Source organism: Oryx dammah, unplaced genomic scaffold (assembly GCF_014754425.2).
Source record: "Oryx dammah isolate SB20612 unplaced genomic scaffold, SCBI_Odam_1.1 HiC_scaffold_11058, whole genome shotgun sequence".
Classification (NCBI taxonomy): Eukaryota; Metazoa; Chordata; class Mammalia; order Artiodactyla; family Bovidae; genus Oryx; species Oryx dammah.
In genome coordinates this window covers 1,645,126-1,665,546 of record NW_024080452.1, presented here as the reverse complement: position 1 = coordinate 1,665,546, position 20,421 = coordinate 1,645,126, and the positions used below count along the sequence as shown (strand labels likewise).

Genomic DNA, 20,421 nt, shown 5'->3' with positions numbered 1-20,421 from the left:
AACTGCATAGCAGGAAAGAAATAGGAACCAAGACAAGATGAGAAAGAACCTGTCTGGTTCACTTCCTGGAACATGCAAAACATTCTCCTCTTCAACCCAGGACTCAGTCTCATGTCTCAGAGGTCTACACAAGAGTCCATCACTATTTAGTCTGACATTTAAAATCAGGATTTAAAACTAAACCGAGGCATAGTGTGGGCACAGGATGTCCTAAGTGTATTAAGGTCAGAAAAGATGACATGAGAGGACCTTTAATAGGTGATCTCTTCTTAGGCTTGAAGGCTAATCTTCAAGCTTAGCCACATTTAGCTTGTTATATCATATTATTAAAAATAGATAATAAAATCAGAGATAATGAAAAGTGATACTTGCCCTTTTAAAGATTTTTTTTTTGATGTGGGCCATTTTTAAAGCCTTTATTGAATTTTTAACAATATTGTTTCTGTTTTATGCTTTGGTTCCCTGGCCACAAAGCATGTGGCATCTAAGCTCCCTGACCAGGGATTGAACCCCCACCCTGCGCATTGGAAGGCAAAGTCCCAACCACTGGACCACCAGGGAAGTCCCAGCAATACCCCTTTTAATAAAAAAAAAATTACAAATAATAAAAAGGGTCATCTGAATATAATAAAAGGAAAATGACCACTCAGGATTCTACTAGTTCAGTAAGTCATATTTTTCCTTTTTAGTTTTACATATATATAAATACAAAATATTTTAAAATTTTATATGTAAAATATATATATAATACATAAAGACATTTAACATAGTTGTAATCACAGGGAAGCTTTGTTTTATATTCTTTTTTTGTCCACTTAATGACATTAACATATCCTCATGTGATTACAAGTCATTATAATTATCACTTAAAATGGCTTTATCATAGTCCACTTAAATGAGCTACAATGATTTATATAGCCATTACCTTATTGTTGGACGTTTGTGTTGCTTACAACCTGATTCCGTGAAAATCCATTTTACAATGAACATTTTTTGCATCTGGAAAGGCAATAACTTTCGACAGAAACATTTAATTCTTTTACCATTGTTTTTCCAGATATCTTATGGAGTCTGGCCTCATCTATGCTGTCTATAGCTATTGATTTTGTAGGTGAAATTCTAGTACCTGGTTTTCTTTTGGCTGCTGCACCATGTGCCAAATGTATGGAACCCAATCTCTCTCCCTCAATGTCTGCTAACCTCTGCCCAGCTCTCCCAAGACCGTGACATGACTGTTGCTCCAGAGCCCTTATGACTCAAGAATTCACACGAGGAACAAAGGCTGGCCTCACGGGTGCCCAAGGGCATCCTGTAGTTGTGTGTGGGATGGAGTGTGTGCACTTTCCAGTGAGTGGATATAGATCTTGTGTCAGATTTCAAGCGGTCCATGGGACCGAAAAAGAGGAAGAATCACTGATGGGGGCTCTTTTTAGCATCCTTTATCTGCTTCCCTCCTTGGGATCTTTTCTGCTTATTTTATTACTTAAAATTCCCCTCTTCTCATCCTCAGGTTGGCACCTACTTTCCACGTCTTGTCTTTCCTTCACTGTCGGCTGTCTTGATCGAGTAGATATATACCCACTGCGTTCACGTCCTCACTGTTACATCCCAAAACCTGGGCCTACGGTCTCATTCTGCTGAAGCTGCTCTTCTGAAGATGACTTGTGCTTACTCATCACATGGCTCAGTCACTGGTTTTCATTCTTCACCTTATCTTTTCTTTAGCATATGAGATTATTGTCCTTGATCCTGTAAGACTTTCTCCTGATCATCTGAGTTACTGCCTCCTCTGGGACCTTTTTCTCTGATGCATCTTATCTTACTGTTGGCTCCTCTTTCCCCTGTTGCTGAATGCAGATTTTCCATAGCATTCTATTACCAGGCTCCCTATCTTTCTGTCTTCTTCTCTTTAGCTATCTCCTCCAGACCTATATATGTGCAGCTTCCACCTCTCTCCTGAAACCAAGGGCCATATTTATAAATGCCATCTCACTGGGATACCTGAAAACACCCCCACCACATCTTTGGGGAAGTTCATTCTGCTGTCTGGTGGCTAATCTTGATTTCCATATTTCTATGAATGGGGTCAACATGCTTTGTCTTCAGGCACAAAACATTTGAGTCATCCTGGACTCACTTCCTCTGTTCTGTTCATCTCCATACCAGGAAGCCCTGTTCTCATTTCTCATCCCTCTGCAAAGTTCCCTTCATTTTTCCAGATGGCTTCAATGAAATGACTGGACAGATAACAAATACTTATAGGCCAAATTAAGTAAGGCAGGTCAATTGTTAATAATAGTTTGCATTACAGCTTATCATTTACATTAGCTGGCAATGCTTGAGTAACAAGAAATTATTGACTTAATTTTACAATGAGGTGGTTGTTATGCTTTCTTTAACAGAAACCTCAAAATAGAACACCTATCACCTTCTCCTGCATCCCTGGCCTGGAGCCCTCCACGAGGAAGGATTTTGTTTTAGGCACTGCTTTTTTCGGGGGCTCCAAAATCACTGCAGATGGTGACTGCAGCCATGAAATTAAAAGACACTTGCTCCTTGGAAGAAAAGTTATGACCAACCTGGATAGCATATTCAAGAGCAGAGACATTACTTTGCCGACTAAGGTCCGTCTAGCCAAGGCTATGGTTTTTCCAGTAGTCATGTATGAATGTGAGAGTTGGACTGTGATGAAGCCTGAGCGCCGAAGAATTGATGCTTTTGAACTGTGGTGTTGGAGAAGACTCTTGAGAGTCCCTTGGACTGCAAGGACATCCAACCAGTCCATTCTAAAGGAGATCAGCCCTGGGATTTCTTTGGAAGGAATGATGCTAAAGCTGAAGCTCCAGTACTTTGGCCACCTCATGCGAAGAGTTGACTCATTGGAAAAGACTCTGATGCTGGGAGGGATTGGGGGCAGGAGGAGAAGGGGATGACAGAGGATGAGATGGCTGGATGGCATCACTGATTCGATGGACATGAATCTGAGTGAACTCCAGGAGTTGGTGATGGACAGGGAGGCCTGGCATGCTGCGATTCATGGGGTCACAAAGAGTCGGACATGACTGAGCTACTGAACTGAACTGAACTATGGTCTGGCCCCTTCTCCTTGGGATTTATCTGCACCTGCTCTCCCTCTTCAGAGGTCTTGCTCCTCACTCACTGCAGACTTCCTGCAGGTCCCTCTGTGGATGTTGGAGGGCTGAGAAGTGGGGGCTGAGGAAGTGGTGGTGATAACCACTGACGTGGTCCCTCCAAGTTGGGGAGGGTCAGCAAAAGTGAGAAGGATGGGACATCTGGTGATCCAGTGGTTAGGATTCTGCCTGCCAAATCAGGGGACACAGGTTTGATCCCTGCTCCAGGAAGATTCCACATGCAGCTAAGCCCATGCTCTAGAGCCTGCTAGCCACAACTACTGAAGCCACCGCAATGAGAAACCTGTGCACTGCAATGAAGAGTAGCCTCCACTTGCTGCAACTAGAGAAAGCCCACACGTAGCAACAAAGACCCCGTGCAGCCAAAATAAATAAAGTTAAAACATAAAAAGTTAATTGGCAAGTGACTAGTTTTAAAAAATGGGTTTCTTGTTACTCAAGTAATTTCTTATTACTTAAGCAGTTTTTAAAAAAGTGAGGAGGAGGGGAGAGCAACGCCAGAAGAATAATCTCCTTGGGCCAGGGGGGCCACATGACCTCCCCTCTCCTCTGTGAGCCAGGGTGTAGAGCTGGAAACCCTCTGGGCTCAAACTTCCAGTTTTCACTGAGGTGGATTCTTTGCAGCCCAAGGGCAAAGCAAGCCCCTGAAGGTTGAGTAAAGAGTTGTCCAAAAGCATGGGATCTATAGAACCTAAAACAGACCCAAATCGATAGAGCTTTCACTTGAAAATCTATGAATAGTTTCCTGAAACCAGCCCTTTGCCTAAGATCAAGGGACATTGTCTCCTCTGTGACATTGCTGGCTCCTCCACCTCCAAGTGCCCAGGACAGACAGAGGTCGGGGTGTTTGCCCACAATGCACGTGCTTACTACTTTCTAAACATGCCAGTGTGTATATGGGGGTGGGGAGCTCTATGGGTGTGCCTTTAGAGAACCTTAGACTTTAAAGAAATGACCGTAATCTATAATTAACTCCCATAAGTATTCAGTGGCAAATGAACAATGGCCTGCGTTTAGGCAGGACATGGGTAGGTTATAGCAAAAGCCCAGCCTCTATCTAGGGAGAGGCCTTATCTCATCCCCTTGGGGAACCCCCCTCTAATCCTTTGGGTTCCACTACCTTATGTCTTAGGAACACATTGGTCCAGTCGACTCTCTTGGGCTCAAACCATTTTCTTTGCCTTCCTCACATGATTGAGCCCATCTAGGAAGCTAAATAGGGCTGAGTTTCACAAGTACACTTCTGTAAGATGGGGCACAGATGCTTCACAACTTGTTTACATCCATATGACTTTCCCACAGTTTTAATAGATCTATTTCTTATCACCTGGGTATTCTCTTTTTGCAGCTCATGTCTGCTGGAAACTAGGAGGATTTTGAGTATGAAGCCACTGAGAGCAAGTTTTTCCAGGGCAGGTGGACTTACAATTTTGGTCCACCCAGACACTTAAAAAAGACCCAGTCCACCACCAAATACATTATTAGGAGTGTACAAATCCCATGGGCTCACAGATTCCATGTAGGAGAAGATCCTTAGTCCACTCATTAATTCTGTTTCTCGACATTGACAGGCTGGTTCTCCAGTCTTTTGGAACTCACTTTTTCATTGCCCGATGAGTCATCTAGATGGCTTACTCTTAGCACTGACCATTGGGCTCGACACATAAGCTTGTGTTCTGTCCAAATGAACACAGCCAAGATGTCAGCCATGGTTCAGTGGGCCGTTTTAGCACGGTTCACTTCTTCCCCAACCCTTTTCACCCAGTGGTGGAATCTGGCAACCCACCCACTGCCTCCTGCCTCCTGCAGTTACTGAAAGAATGGAAAGCATAATAGACTGGTTCCCCAAACCCTCTGAGGTTGAATGGCATGCATTTCCTGATAGGATGCTGAAAAAATAGTCATGGGGAAAACAGAAGTGTGACCTCATTGTAAAGAGATGTTCAGTTCAGTTCAGTTCAGTTCAGTCACTCAGTCGTGTCCTACTCCTTGCGACCCCATGAATCACAGCACACCAGGCCTCCCTGTCCATCACCAACTCCCGGAGTTCACTCAAACTTGTGTCCATCGAGTCAGTGATGCCGTCCAGCCATCTCATCCTCTGTCGTCCCCTTCTCCTCCTTCCCCCAATCCCTCCCAGCATCAGGGTCTTTTCCAGTGAGTCAGCTCTTCACATGAGGTGGCCAAAGTATTGGAGTTTCACCTTTAGCATCATTCCTTCCAAAGAAAACCCAGGGCTGATCTCCTTTAGAATGGACTGGTTGGATCTTCTTGTAGTCCAAGGGACTCTCAAGAGTCTTCTCCAACATCACAGTTCAAAAGCATCAATTCTTTGGCACTCAGCTTTGTTCACAGTCCAACTTTCACATCCATACATGACCACTGGAAAAACCATAGCCTTGACCAGACGGAACTTTGTTGGCAAAGAAATGTGTCTGCTTTTTAATATGCTATCTAGGTTGGTCAGAGATGTTACTGTATGATATTTCAGCAGTGAAACCCGAGCAAAGCCAACCCAGGGTCTTAACAGACTGTGGGTCCTCGTGCCCCACACCCAGCACTGCCCTCCAACCTTGCTCCCTGAGTAGAAACAAACAAACAACTCACTGTAAACTGGATTTGGCAGCCACCCATGATGTAGTCCAAGAAAGAATGCATCTTGTGGATCTGCACGGGAGGAGAGGAAGCTGTATTAAAACAGTGTGATCCGAGTACTTACACATTAAAGGCCTAAACATAGGGTTTGCCGACCTAGAGGGGAGAGCAGAGAAAGGCCTGCGGGAAAAAGATGAGTCAGCTGATTATCTTTCAAGAGAAGAGAGAAAGAAAACAGATGGTCCTGTGAGGGCTGCAACCATCCCTCCTCTTTCTCACTCTTTTTGGGTTTACATATGATTTTAATCAGCCTCTGCCTCTGGGGTGAGATTGGTACTGTGTTTTCATGGGTCACCACTGGTTTGAAATACATGAAGTCTCACACTTAGCTTCAGTCTCGCTGCGCGTGTCTAAGTCCCAGTTCTGGTAAAGTTCCTAACACCACAGTGAAAAAGACGAGCAGCTTCAAGGTCACAATTATCCAAGAAGCTCTCCATTGTAAGCTGCCAGCTAGTGAGATTCCTCCCTTGCCATGAAGAACAAGGATTAATATTTACTGAGTGCTGCTGCAATTCATGGGGTCGCAAAGAGTTGGACACGACTGAGCGACTGAACTGAACTGAACTGTATGCCAAGCTCTTAACATACATGATCTCATTTAATTCTTAGAATGAGCCTGTGAAGGTGATGCTATGATTATTATTGTGTCCATTTTACCCACGAGGAAACTGAGGCTAAGATCATCTACCTAGATGGTGGAGGTGGGACCCAAATGCATCCTTTTGACCTCTAGGCTGGAAATCAACAGGCTTCCTGCTTCCTGCCCCACCCCTAGTTTCTGTGTTCTCACACTCTTTACTGATTTCTAGTCTTCATTTCTGCTTCATTATGATTCTGCTGCTTGAGTCTTGGTGACATTCATCTATGCAGTTATTTGACAAGGATTTATTGAGCCTCCACCATGCCCTGGATGCTAAGGATACAGGGAAAAAAGAAACAGGCATGGTACCTGCAGTTATAGAGCTCACAATCTGGATCATTTTACTGGTACAACCACCAGCTGATTTTTGACCCTCGCTTCTCATATTCCATCTGAGGCTCAGGGCAGCTTCCCAAAGACTGACCCACAAAACCCTGTGGCAGCATTTCCAGGCACCACCTCCAGGTGGCACACATCTATCAGCAGACTTGTCTCAGGGCTGATGTTTACTGGGCCCTCAGAATAGTGCCTGCTCCCGGCTTCCTTATGGGGATGCTTTGCCTGATAGTTGAGATGCTGTGTTGTACTTAGTCACTCAGTCGTGTCTGACTCTTTGCAACCCCATGGACTGTAGCCCGCCAGGCTCCTCTGTCCACGGGGATTCTCCAGGGAAGAACACTGGAGTGGGTTGCCATGCCCTCCTCCAGGGGAGATCTCCCCCAGTGCAGACAGGCAGGTCCTTTACTGTCTGAGCCACCATGGAAGCCCAAGAATACTGGAGTGGGTGGACCTACTACTGTATCCCTATCAGTACCACGTCCTCTGAGTGCCAGACTCTTAGATCGAAACAGTTATATGCACAGTCACCTTACAGAGATGGATGGTTGAACCGACTCATCTGGATCATCTTTTCTCCTGCTTCTATGGGCACAGGACTGTTCTGAATGCACCAGGATTTGGTCTGTATAGGGAGGTAGGTAAGACGACCAGAGACAACTGCCTTTGAACAAAGAGTTTATTATTCACAGCTCCCCAAAGGACTGAACGCGTGTCCTGCCACACAAGGGGGCCACATGGGGGTAGCATTGGATTAGGCAGGAGGCAGGAGGCATGCAGGGAAAGCACAGACAAAAGTCACTATGGTGGTTTTTGTGGGGAGGAATAAGTGAGGCAAGGTAAGCAGTTAAGCAGGTTTAGGACTGAATAATGAGTGATTCTGGAGGCTCTGGGCAATAGGGATGGTCTCTAATTGTCTGAAGCTGGCTCGATACAGGGCAGGGGGAATATTGGCTTGGTGCGAGCTTGGTGAGAGCTCAGGAAAGGGGGTGGCTAGGGATACAGGCTCTGAATTGCTCTGTCTGCATGTCAAAGATCGGCTCATAGGCACGCTGATTGCTATCTTGAGGAATTAGCTAAACCTAAGAGAGGCAGTTCCTCCCAGTATGCAAGGCCCCAAGATATCGAAGCATCATAAAATACAGCAAACATTATCAAAACGGTGACCCCAGATGGCCAATCGTAAGCATTGTTATCATCTAGTTCCAGTAATTAGTTCACGAGATAGGCCTGTGACCTAAGCCAGACCCATCAGTCTTCAGCCTGACTCTTCCGTTAGGTGAGAATGGGCTCCTACAGCCCGTGGAAGCCGGGAATGCCAACTCTGAGAAAAGGAACCTGAGATATTTAGAGAGAAACTGGATGGCATGGAAGTCTCACATCATGGAGTCAGACAGACAGAGATTCAAATCTCAGCTCTTACCATGTGTGTGAGACAATGAACTAGTTATCATCACATCTGAAAGTAGAAATCGCAGAGTTGCGGTAAGAATAACAGAACGTATTACAGTTATTTTTACCATAGTAAGTACTCAGCCAGTGGCAAAATTATTCCCAGAGGAGATTTTCTGCAGAGTTAGAGCCCCTCTGGGAGAAAGTTTTAGGTGCTTTACTCATCCTCCGTGTCTTGTTTTCATGGCGTCTCTTCAGCATGGAGAGGTGCCACAGACAGAACACTGACTGGCAAGTACTAGGGATTATCACTTGGTGTCATAAGCACAGAGTAGGTGCTTTAGAAAGTGTCAGCAGGAAGGAAAGTGTCTTCCAGAGACAGAGGTGGCACGCAGAATATACACAAGAAAGATAAATCTTTAAGTTTGAGTGTGCCTGTGGTTACAGAAGAGGAAATGGAGAATGAAAGTTTTAGTGAAACAAAGTTCACAGAACAAAAAAGCCTGGTGTAGAGTACTTAATATTGAGATCTCTGACAAGAAAAGATTTATATTGGTGTGTATTGAACAGGAAGACTGCCAGTATTAAAACTAGTTCTGGGAAGCTGTAGATGTTTCTTTGAAATGGCAATACTTTAATGTAGTTATGGAATAAAAGTACAAAAACGTAAGAGTAAAAATTTCCTCTAAAACTTAATATTAGTGTTTTCTTTCATGAAATATGCATAAATGAAGATTAAAAATTGAATTTAGAATGTAATAGAAATAATCCTGTTATTGGCAGATTATTGCTATTTTCCATAACTTTTTGTGGTATTACATTGTCTTGGTGTAGTTCTGATAATATAAACTATTCTATTTAAAATCTTTTCTATTAAAAAGTTAGTGCTTATTACATGTAAGTTGCGGCTTCCATTTAGCTGAGCTGGTAAAGAATCTGCCTGTAATGCAGGACACCCTGATTTGATTCCTGGGTCAGGAAGATTCCCTGAAGAAGGGATAGACTACCCACTCCAGTATTCTTGGGCTTTCCTGGTGGCTCAGCTGGTGAAGAATTCACCTGCAATGCAGGAGACCTGGGATCGATTCCTGGGTTGGGAAGATCCTCTGAAGAAGGGAACGGCTACCCACTCCAGTATTCTGGCCTGGAGAATTCCATGGACTATAGAGTCCACGGGGTCGCAAAGAACTGGACTCAACTGAACGACATTCACTCACTCACTCAGGAGCTTTAGAAATGTAGGGTGCCCCCATCTGGGGACCTCCCTCTGGTGCTGTCCTTCTTATTTTAAAAAAGATCATATCTTCTTGACATTCTTTCTGTGCAGACCACCTGGGCCTTCCTTCCAGACAGTCTCAGTTTCATACTCCTGGAAGACAGGGGCTATGTTTATACCTTGCACTGATTCAAAATCACAATGCCCGAGTTCTTATAATTCTTCTTCTTGGCTTTATACTTGGGGTTGATACACTCCCACTGCACCTGCAATAAGAAAGATTACACTATGATTGCCAGCTCAGAAAGAAGTGGAGTCATTCATGGGGAGGCCCCTGGGCACCATTGCAGGTGGTCCTGAGGGCTGACACCTGGTCTCTAGCTGATCCCCTTGCATCTGGAGGAAAAGCAAGGAGAAGTGGTGAGAGGAAGACTGTGACATCACCTGCCTGGTTTGAATCCCAGCTCCTCACTTTCCAGCTGTGTGACCTTTGACAAATGACTCAATTCCCTCATGCCTTGCATATTGCCTCTATAAAATGGAGCCCATAATTATAGCTGTCTCATAGGGTTACCATGAGGATTGAATGAGTAACCCCTATAGTACATTTAGAACAGTACCTGACACTTATAAATGCTTGCTATGAATGGGGTCAAATCAAAAAGCAGAGAGAAGGAGAGATCTTGGGCACATAGCTGAGTAATCCAAATGCTGAGTGTTAGTGTCTGGGAATTGACTTAAGAGGCAGGAAAACTGAGGAACATTGAATACTGGTTATAGGAAGATGATGGGGATAATGAGTTTGCTTAACTTCACAGAGGACTAAAATGATGGATCGATACACATCACAATGGTGGCACTTTCTTCAGAGAGGCTTCTGTGAGGGATAGAGTCAGAAATGAGGAGGCAGATGGGAGTAGATGCATGAACAGAGCTCAACCTTTCTATAAATTAAAAAAAAAAAAAACAGACTTCATGGGACAAAGCTAACTGCATTTTGACCACTGACAAAGTAAAAGATCCAAGAGTCACCAAATTGCTCCTGCCCACTGTCCTAGAGGAGTCATCCTTGGATTTCCACTCAGAAGACAAAATTTCACCCCCTGACAACTGAAAGTGTCTGAAAACAAAGAAATTTCTGAGGCAGATGTTAGTGGATAGGCTGATACAGCACTGTCCGCAACGACCCATTCTTCCCAGTGCACAATGACTCTGAACTTCATCAGGTGACTTGCTTTGACTGATGGGACATTAACAAAAGTGATATGAGCAGAAGTTTCACAAGTGCCTGTGCACTGGGACTTGCCCTGCTCTTGTGATTGGATGTTTTCACCACCATGTGAAATTAGCCTAGGCTGGTGTCCTAGAGGATAAAAGAGCACATTGAGAAACATCTCAGCTACTCCAGCTGCAGAGGCACAAATGAAGGAGTGAGTCCCCTTGGCATTGTTTGGAGCAGAGAGGAGTTTCGCAGAGGAACTCATCCCAGATTGCTGACCTCTTGTCCTGTCTGTAGCTGTGGCTTCCTGAAAAATCTCCCTGCCTCACTCTTTTGTCTCTCTACAACTGATTCTCTATACAGTAGCCAGAGTAATCTTGAAAAAAATTAATGTCATTATCCAATCTTATCATTCTCCAGCCTAGACTTCTCATAGCATTGCCCAATAAAACTTTCTGCAATAATGAGAAGATTCCACATCTGTACCAACCAATGTGAAAAACACTAACTACATGAGCACTTGATATGTGTGTGTATGTGTGTATGTAAGTGAGAGAGAGAGAGAGAATTGAAATTTAACTGAATTTAACTTAAAACTTATTAAAACTGAAATAGGTGTATATGGGTAGTGGCTACGAAATTGGAGAGTCTTCAGTGTGCTCTCAACACATTTATAGGAAAATACAAACTCTTCTCTCCAAGCTCTCAGAACCTTCTTTTCCTGGCCTCTGCCTCTGTCCTTGATCAGGCATGTCCATGCATGGCTCCCTCACCCTCTCTGCTACAGATAAACTAGTCTCTTTACAGATCCTTAAACACACCAAACTCTTTTCTGACTCAGTAATTTGCAAAGTTCCCTCTACCTGAAATGCTGTTTCTTTGCTTTTTACATGGTTGACATTTCATTTTTAAGGGCCCTCATGTTAAATTTCTTTTTTTTTTTTCAGGTGATCTCTTTTATGTCACACCTTTATAACTAAAATGGCTCAGTTTTTTAATAGCATTTGTCACAATATATAATTACAGTTTTTGTTTTGTTGTTGTTCAGTCATTAAGTCATGTTTGACACTTTACAACTCCATGGACTGTAGCACCCTGGGCTCCTCTGTCCTCCACTATGTCCTGGAGTTTGCATAGACTCACATCCATTGAGTTGGTGATGCTATCTAATCACCTCATCCTCTGTCACCCCTTCTCTTTTGCCTTCAATCTTTCCCAGCATCAAGGTATTTTCCAATATGTCTGCTCTTTGCATCAGGTGGCCAAAGTATTGGAGCTTCAGCTTCAGCATCAGTCTTTCCAATGAATATTCAGGGTTGATTTCCTTTTTCAGGATTGACTGGTTTGATCTCCTTGCAGTGCAAGAAACTCTCAAGGGTCTTCTCAGGACCCAAATTCCAAACTATCAATTCTTCCAGACTCAGACACTTCTTTACTGTCCGTCTCACAAGCACACATGACTACTGGAAAAACCAAAGCATTACCTATATTGACCTTTGTCAGCAAAGTGATACCTCTGCCTTTTACTATGCTGTCTAAGTTTGTCACAGCTTTCCTTACAAGGAGCAAGGGTCTTTTAATTCCATGGTGGCAATAACCTCCACAGTGATTTTGGAACCCAAGGAAAGAAAATCTGTCACTGCTTCCACTTCCCCCCCTTCTATTTGCCATGAAGTGATGGGACTATATGCCATGATATTAGTTTTTGAAATGTTGCATTTCAAGCCAGCTTTTTCATTCTCCTCTTTCACCTTCATCAAGAGGCTCTTTAATTCCTCTTCACTTTCTGCCACTAGAATGGTATCATCTGCATACTGAGGTTGTTGATATTTCGGCAATCTTGATTACAGCTTGTGATTCATCTAGTCCAGCATTTCACATAATGTACTCTGCATATATTAATAAGTGAAAGAAGTAGGGTAACAGTATACATCCTTAAAGTACTCCATTCCCATTTTTGAACCAGTCAGTTTTTCCATGGCCAGTTAAAACTGTTGCTTCTTGACCCACACATAGGTGTCTCAGGAGACAGGTAAGGTGGTCTGGCACTTCCATCTCTTTTAAGAATTTACCACATTTTGTTGTGATTCACACAGTCAAAAGATTTAGCGTAGTCAATGAAGCAGAAGTAGGTATTTTTCTGGAACACCCTTGCTTTCCCTATGATCTAATGAATGTTCTCAATTTGATCTCTGGTACCTCTGCCTCTTGGAAACCCAAATCATACATCTGGAAGATCTTGGTTCACATACTTCTGAAGCCTAGCTTGAAGGATTTTGAGCATAACCTTGTTAGCATGTGAAATGAAGCAATTATACAGTAGTCTGAACATTCTTTGGCACTGCCCTTTGGGACTGGAATGAAAACTGACCTTTTCCAGTCCTGTGGCCACTGCTGTGCTGTGTTGCTGTGCTTAGTCTCTCAGTCATGTCTGCTCTTTACCACCCCATGCTCAGTAGCCTGCCAGGCTCCTTTGTCCATGGGGATTCTCCAGGCAAGAATACTGGAGTGGGTTGCCATGCCCTCCTCCAGGGGATCTTCCAACCCAGGGATCAAACCCAGGTCTCCTGCATTGCAGGTGGATTCCTTACCAGCTGACCCACAAGGGAAGCCTGAGAATACTGGAGTGGGTAGCCTATCCCTTCTCCAGGGGAATTTTATGACCCAGGAATCAAACTGGGGTCTCCTGCACTGCAGGCAGATTCTTTACCAGCTGGGTTTGCTGACATATTGAGTGCAGCACTTTAACATCATCATCTTTCAGGATTTTAAATAGCTCAGATGGAATTTCATCACCTCCACTAGCTTTGTTTGTAGTAATGTCTTCTTGACTTCATACTCTAGGATGTCCAGCTCAGAAAGAGGGAGCACAACATCATGGTTTTCTGGGTCATTAAGACCTTAATTGTACAGTTCTGTTTATTCTTGCCACCTCTTCTTAATATCTCCTGCTTCTTTAGGTCCTTGCCATTTCTGTCCTTTATTATACCCATCCCTGCATGAAAATTTCCCTTGATACCTCCAATTTTCTTTAAGAGATTTTTAGTCTTTCCCATTCTATTGTCTCCCTCTATTTCTGTTCTTGTTCATTTAAGAAGGCCTTCTTATCTTTCCTTGCTCTTCTCTGCAACTCTGAATTCAGTTTGGTATATCTATCCCTCTCTCCCTTGCTTTTTGCTTTTCTTCTTTTCTCAGGTATTTGTAAAGCCTCCTCAGACAACCACTTTGCCCTTGTGCATTTCTTTTTCTTGGGGATGGTTTTGGTCACTGACTCCTGTACAGTGTTATGAACTTCTGTCCATAGTTCTTCAGGCACTCTGTCTACCAGATCTAATCCCTTGAATCTATTTGTCAACTCCATTGTAAAATCATAAGGGATTTTATTTGGGTCATATCTGAATGGCCTAGTGGTTTTCCCTACTTTTTTCTATTTAAGCCTGAATTTTGCAATAAGTAGTTTATGATCTGAGCCACAGTTAGCTCCAAGATCTTGTTTTCAATGCCTGCAAAGAGATTCTCCACCTTTGGCTGCAAAGAACATAGTCAATCTGATTTTGATATTGACCATCAGATGATGTCCATTTGTAGAGTCATCACTAGGGTTGTTGGCAAAGTGTATATGCTATGATCGGCCTGTTCTCTTGACAAAAACTCTGTTAGCCTTTGTCCTCCTTTATTTTGTACCTCAAGGCCAAACTTGCATGTTAATCTGGGTATCTCTTGACTTCCTACTTTTGCATTCCAACCCCTTATGATGAAAAGGACACCTTTTTTTAGTGTTAGTTCTAGAAGGTGCTGTATGTCTTCATAGAACTTGTCAACTTCAGCTTGGCATCAGTTGTTGGGGTATAGATTTGGATTACTGTGATGAAGGGTTTGCTTGAAAACAAAACCCGAGATCATTCTGTTGTTTTTGAGATTGCACCCAAGTACTGCATTTTAGACTCTTATTGGGCTTCCTTGGTTGCTCAGCTGGTAAAGAATCTGCCTGCGGTGCAGGAGACCCTGATTCGATTCCTGCGTTGGGAAGATCCCCTGGAGAAGGGATAGGCTACCCACTCCAGTATTCTTGGGCTTCCCTGGTGGCTCAGACTGTAAAGAATCCTCCTGCAATGTGGGAGATCTGGGTTCAATCCCTGGGTTGGGAAGATCCCCTGGAGGAGGTCATGACCACCCACTCCCATATTTTTGCCTGGAGAGAATCCCCATGGACAGAGGAGCCTGGCAGGCTGCAGTCCATGGGGTCGCAAAAAGTCAGACATGACTGAGCAACTAAGCACACAGTACATTGACTGTGAGGGATACTCCATTTCTTCTAAAGGATTGTTGCCCACAGTAGGCAATATAATGGTCATGTGAATTAAACTCACCCATTCCCATCCATTTTAGCTCATTTAGTTCTAAGATGTCAGTGTTCAATCTTGCCATCTCCTGCTTGACCACATCCAGTTCATGGACCTAACATTCCAGGTGCCTATGCAGCGTTATTCTTTACTGCATTAGATTTTACTTTGACCTAGTGGTAACACATCCACAACTGAGTGTTGTTTCTGCTTTGGCCCAGCCTCTTCATTCCTTCTGGAGCTATTTCTCCACTCTTCCCCATAGCATACCTACCGACCTGGGCAGGGGCTCATCTTCAGGTGTCATATATTTTTGCCTTTTCATACTATTCATGGGTTTCTTGAGGCAAGAACACTGACGTGATTTGCCATTCCCTTCTCTAGTGAAACACATTTTGTCAGAATTCTCCACTATGACCTGTCCATCTTGGGTGGCCCTGGATGGCCTGGCTCATAGCTTCATCGAGTTACACAAGGCTGTGGTCCATGTGATCATTTTGGTTAGCTTTCTGTGATTTTTGTGTTCATTCCAAAGGCAGTGATATTGTAGTTCTTGCTTATTCTGTCTGCCTTCTGATGGATGAGGATACGAGGCAAGCTTCCTGATGGGAGACATTGACTGTGGTGAAAACTGGGTCTTACTCTGGTAGAGGAGACAGATAGATTCAAGGGATTAGATATGGGAGACAGAGTGCCTGAAGAACTATGGACAGCTTTTCATAATATTGTACAGGAGGTGGTGACCAAAACCATCTCAGAGAAAAAGAAATGCCAAGAAGGCAAAATGGTTGTCTGAGGAGGCTTTGTAAATAGCTGAGAAAAGAAGAAGAACAAAAGGCAAAGGAGATAGGGAAAGATATAGCCAACTGAATGCATAGTTCTAGAGAATAGCAAGGAGACATTAGAAAACTTCTTAAGTGAATAATGCAAAGTAACAGAGGAAAATTATAGAATGGGAAAGACTAGTGATCTCTTCAAGCAAATTGGAGATACCAAGGAAACATTTCTTGCAAGGATGGTGCACAATAAAGGAAAGAAATGGCAAGGAACTAACAGAAGCAGAAGAGATTAAAAGAGGTGGCAAGAATACACAGAAGAACTATACAAAAAAAGGCCTTAACGACTTGGATAACCACGATAGTGTGGAAACTCACCTGGACCAGGCATCCTGTAGTGTGAAGTCAAGTAGGCCTTAGGAAGCATTACTACAGACAAAGCTAGTGGAGGCGATGGAATTCCAGTTGTTTTATTTAAAATCTTAAAAAATGAATGCTGTTAAAGTACTGCACTTATTATGGAAGCAAATTTAGAAAACTCAGCAATGGCCACAGGTCTGGAAAAATTCAGTTTTCATTCCAATCTTAAAGAAAGCAACGCCAAAGAATGTTCAAACTACTGTATAATTGCGCTCATCTCACATCCTCAAGGTATTGCTCAAATTCCTTCAAGCTAGGCTTCAACACTACATAAACTGAGAACTTCCAGATATACAAGCTGGATTTAGAAAAGGCAAAGGAACCAGAGATCAAATTGCCAAAATGCACTGGATCACAGAAAAAGGGAATTACAGAAAAAATCTACTTCTGCTTTATTGACTAGGTGAAAGCTTTTGTGTGAATCACAACAAGCTGTGGAAAATTCTTCAAGAAATGGAAATACTACTACACCACCTTTACCTGCTTCCCAAGAAACTGGAGGTCAAGAAGTTCAAGAAGTAACAATTCAAACTGGACATGGAACAATGTACTAGGGTCCAGATTGGGAAAGGAGTATGTCAAGGCTGTATATTGTCAGCCTGCTTATTTAACTTATATACAGAGTACATCATGCAAAAATGCTGGGCTAGATGAAGCACAAGCTGGAATCAAGATTCCCAGGAGAAATATCAACAACCTCAGATATGCAGATGATACCAGTTCAATGGCAGAAAGCAAAGAGGAATTAAAGGGCCTCTTGAGGGTGAAAGAGGAGAGTGAAAAGCTGGCTTAAAACTCAACATTGAAAAGATTAATTCATCACTTCATGGCTAATAGAAGGGGAAAAGTGTAGAACCATTGGCAGATTTCCTTTTCCTAGGCTCCACAATCAGTGCACACCATGACTACAGCCATGAAATTAAATGATGCTTGCTCCTTGGAAGAAAAGATATGACAAACCTAGTTCAGATCAGTTCAGTCGCTCAGTCATATCCAGCTCTTTGCAACCCCATGGACTGCAGCATGCCAGGCTTCCCTGTCCATCACCAACTCCTGGAGCCTACTCAAATTCCTGTCCATTGAGTCGATGATGCCATCCAACTATCTCATCCTCTGTTGTCCCCTTCTCCTCCCATCTCCAGTCTTTTCCAGCATCAGGGTCTTTTTCAGTGAGTCAGTTCTTCACATCAGGTGGCCAAAGTATTGGACAGCTTCAGCATCAGTCCTTCCAATGAATATTCAGAACTGATTTCCTTTAAGATTGACTGATTGGATCTCATTGCAGTCCAAGGGACTCTCAAGAGTCTTCTCCAACACCACAGTTCAAACCTAGACAGTGTATTAAAAAAGGAGAGACATCACTTTGCCAACAGGGTCCACATAGTCAAAGTTGTGGTTTTTCCAGTAGTCACATACAGATGTGAGAGTTGGACCATAGAGAAGGGGCTGAGTGCTGAAGAATTGATGCTTTCAAATTGTGGTGTTGGAAAAGACTTCTCAGAGTCCCTTGGGCAGCAAGGAGATCAAACCAGTCAATCCTGAGGGAAATCAACCCTGAATATTCATTGGAAGGACTGATACTAAAGCTAAATCTCCAGCACTTTAGCCACCTGATGTGGAGAGTCAACTCATTGGAAAACACTCTGATACTGGGACAGATTGAGGTCAGGAGGAAAAGGGAATGACAGAAGATGAGATGATCTGATGGCATCACTGACTAAATGGACATGAACTGGAGCAAACTCAGGGAGATAGTGAAAGACTGGGAAGCCTAGCATGCTGCAGTCCATGGGGCTGCAGAGATCTGGACACATCTTAATGTCTGAACAAGAACATATGATCCATTTCCTCAGAGGCACTTAAAGACTCTTTCTTGTTTGTTTTAAAGCATCAGACTTCAGTATGCTTCAATTGTGATGTATGCTATAATCTTAATTTTAATATGTTCCCAGCATTCTAAAGATGTAATGTTTCCCATGTTTATTGGTTTGTTTATTTCTCTTTGTAAAGGAGAACAAGGCAAAACTTGGTAAAAACTCTAGATATTAACTCAGCAGGGCCTTGTCTTGTGCATTCAAAGAACCAACATTATCTCTGGATAAGTTCCTAGTTATTTGGGGAGTCACTTTATTTATAGCTTACTGTTGGTTTTAATTATAGTCCTAAAACTCAGAAAGCCTGCTCATGGGTGAAGGCCTCTATCTGACAAATTTCTTGCAATGCTGGGTATACAACAGTATATATAGCAGGTTGTGGAAGCTATGTGGAGAACTGCACTTGACTTCTCAGGCCAAAGAAAGGTATTCAACAAATGGTCTGATTCTGATTAAGCCTTTGATCCTAAAGGATATTAATTATGTCCATCCAGTCTGGTTAAATCTTGACTTATATATGAAAGGAGAGACTTGAAGAATGAGTTGGGACATTTTCCCTGAGTAGTAATTCTGAGAAGACCAGGCACAGAGTCTTATCCCTTACAGAAAAGGTCTTTCTTTGCTATCACTCTTTTCTGGTCTATGAGTCTAGTGGTCCCAGAGTAAGGATGGCAGATATCTTGGTTTGAGTTCTTCCAGAAGCTAATGTTGAAGCAAAGATTTAAATTCAAGTAGCTGAGCTATTTAAAATCCTAAACGATGATGCTGTTAAGGTGTTGTACTCAATATGCCAGCAAATTTGGAAAAACTCAGCAGTGGCTATAGGATTAGAAAAGGTCAGCTTTCATTCCAATCCCAAAGAAGGGAAATACCAAAGAATATTCAAACTACCATAAAATTGTGCTGATTTCACATGCTAACAAAGTTGTGCTCAAAATTCTTCAAGCTAGGCTTCAGCAGTATGTGAACTGATAATTTCCAGATATACAATCTGGGTTTTGAAGAAGCAGAGGAACCAGAGATCAAATTGCCAACTTTCATTGGATCATGGGGAAAGCAAGGGAGTTCTAGAAAAACAGCTACTTCTGTTTCATTGACTGTGCTAAAGCCTTTGACTGTGTGAATCACAACAAACTATGGAAGTTCTTAAAGAGATAGGAGAACCAGACCACCTTATCTGTCTCCTGAGAAACCTGTGTGTGGGTCAAGAAGCACAGTTCGAACAGGACATGGAACAATGGACTGGTTCAAAACTGGGAAGGGAGTATGACAAGGCTGTATATTGTCACCCTGCTTATTTCACTTAGATGCAGAGTACATCATGTGAAATGCTGGGCTAGATGAATTACAAGCTGTAATCAAGATTTCCAGGAGAAATATCAACAACCTAAGATATGCAGATGATACCACTCTAGTGACCAAAAGTGAAGAGAAACTAAAGAGCCTCTTGATGAAGGTGAAAGAGGAGAGTAAAAAAGCTGGTTTAGAACTCAACATTCAAAAAATGAAGATCATGGCATTTGGTCTCATCAGTTCATGGCAAATAGAAGGGGGAAAAGTAGAGACAGTGACAGATTTTATTTTCTTGGTCTCCAAAATCACTGTGGATGGTGACTGTACCCATGAAATTAAAAGATGCTTGCTCCTTGTAAGGACAGTTATGACAAACCTAGACTGTGTATTAAAAAGGAGAAACATCACTTTGCCAACAAAGGTCAATATAGTCAAAACTATGGTTTATCCAGTAGTCATAAATGGATGTGAGAGCTGGACCATAAAGAAGGGGTTGAGCCCTGAAGAATAGATGCTTTTGATTTGCGGTACTGGAGAAGACTCTTGAGTTCCTTGGACCACAAGGAGATCAAACCAGTCAATCCTGAAGGAAATCAACCCTGAATATTCATAGGAAAGACTGGTGCTGAAGCTTCAGTACTTTGGCCACTTGATATGAAGAGCTGACTCACTGGAAAAGACTTGATCCTGGGAAAGATGCTGGGAAAGAAGGCAAAAGGAGAAAGTGGTGGCAGAAGATGAGCTGGTTAGATAGCATCACTGACTCAATAGACATGAATTTGAGCAAACTCCAGGAGATAGTGGAAGACAGAGGAGCCTGATGTGCTGCAGTCAATGGAGTCACAAAGAGTCACACATGACTTAGCAACTGCACAACAACAACAAGAACAACAATTCATCTAGTAGGTATTTCCAGGAAACAAGTGTAGAAAAGTGGGGAACTGGGAGAGGGAAGCAGCCAAACAGGGGCGTGTGATCAAGTCAGGGACTCCATTGTCAGCCAGGCCAGTCCCTGCTGGTGAGCTGTGGGCAGCTGCTCAGAGCACACCTCAGAGTTCTGCTGCCTGAATGGCAATAGAGATGGGGTGTTATATCCTGCTTACCA

The 20,421-nt window shown here is 43.0% G+C and overlaps 1 protein-coding gene across 1 annotated transcript in view; it reads right to left on the bottom strand.

Annotated features, from left to right (window-relative positions):
• LOC120860381 (copine-4) overlaps window positions 1-20,421 on the bottom strand; it is a 491,427-nt gene that overhangs the window by 32,790 nt on the left and 438,216 nt on the right. The window contains exons 8-9 of the mRNA XM_040236182.1: window positions 9,571-9,657; window positions 5,760-5,819 (exon numbers count right to left, since the gene is read on the bottom strand). Coding sequence (XP_040092116.1) covers window positions 5,760-5,819; window positions 9,571-9,657 — 147 coding nt within the window. The remainder of the gene's footprint in view (window positions 1-5,759; window positions 5,820-9,570; window positions 9,658-20,421) is intronic.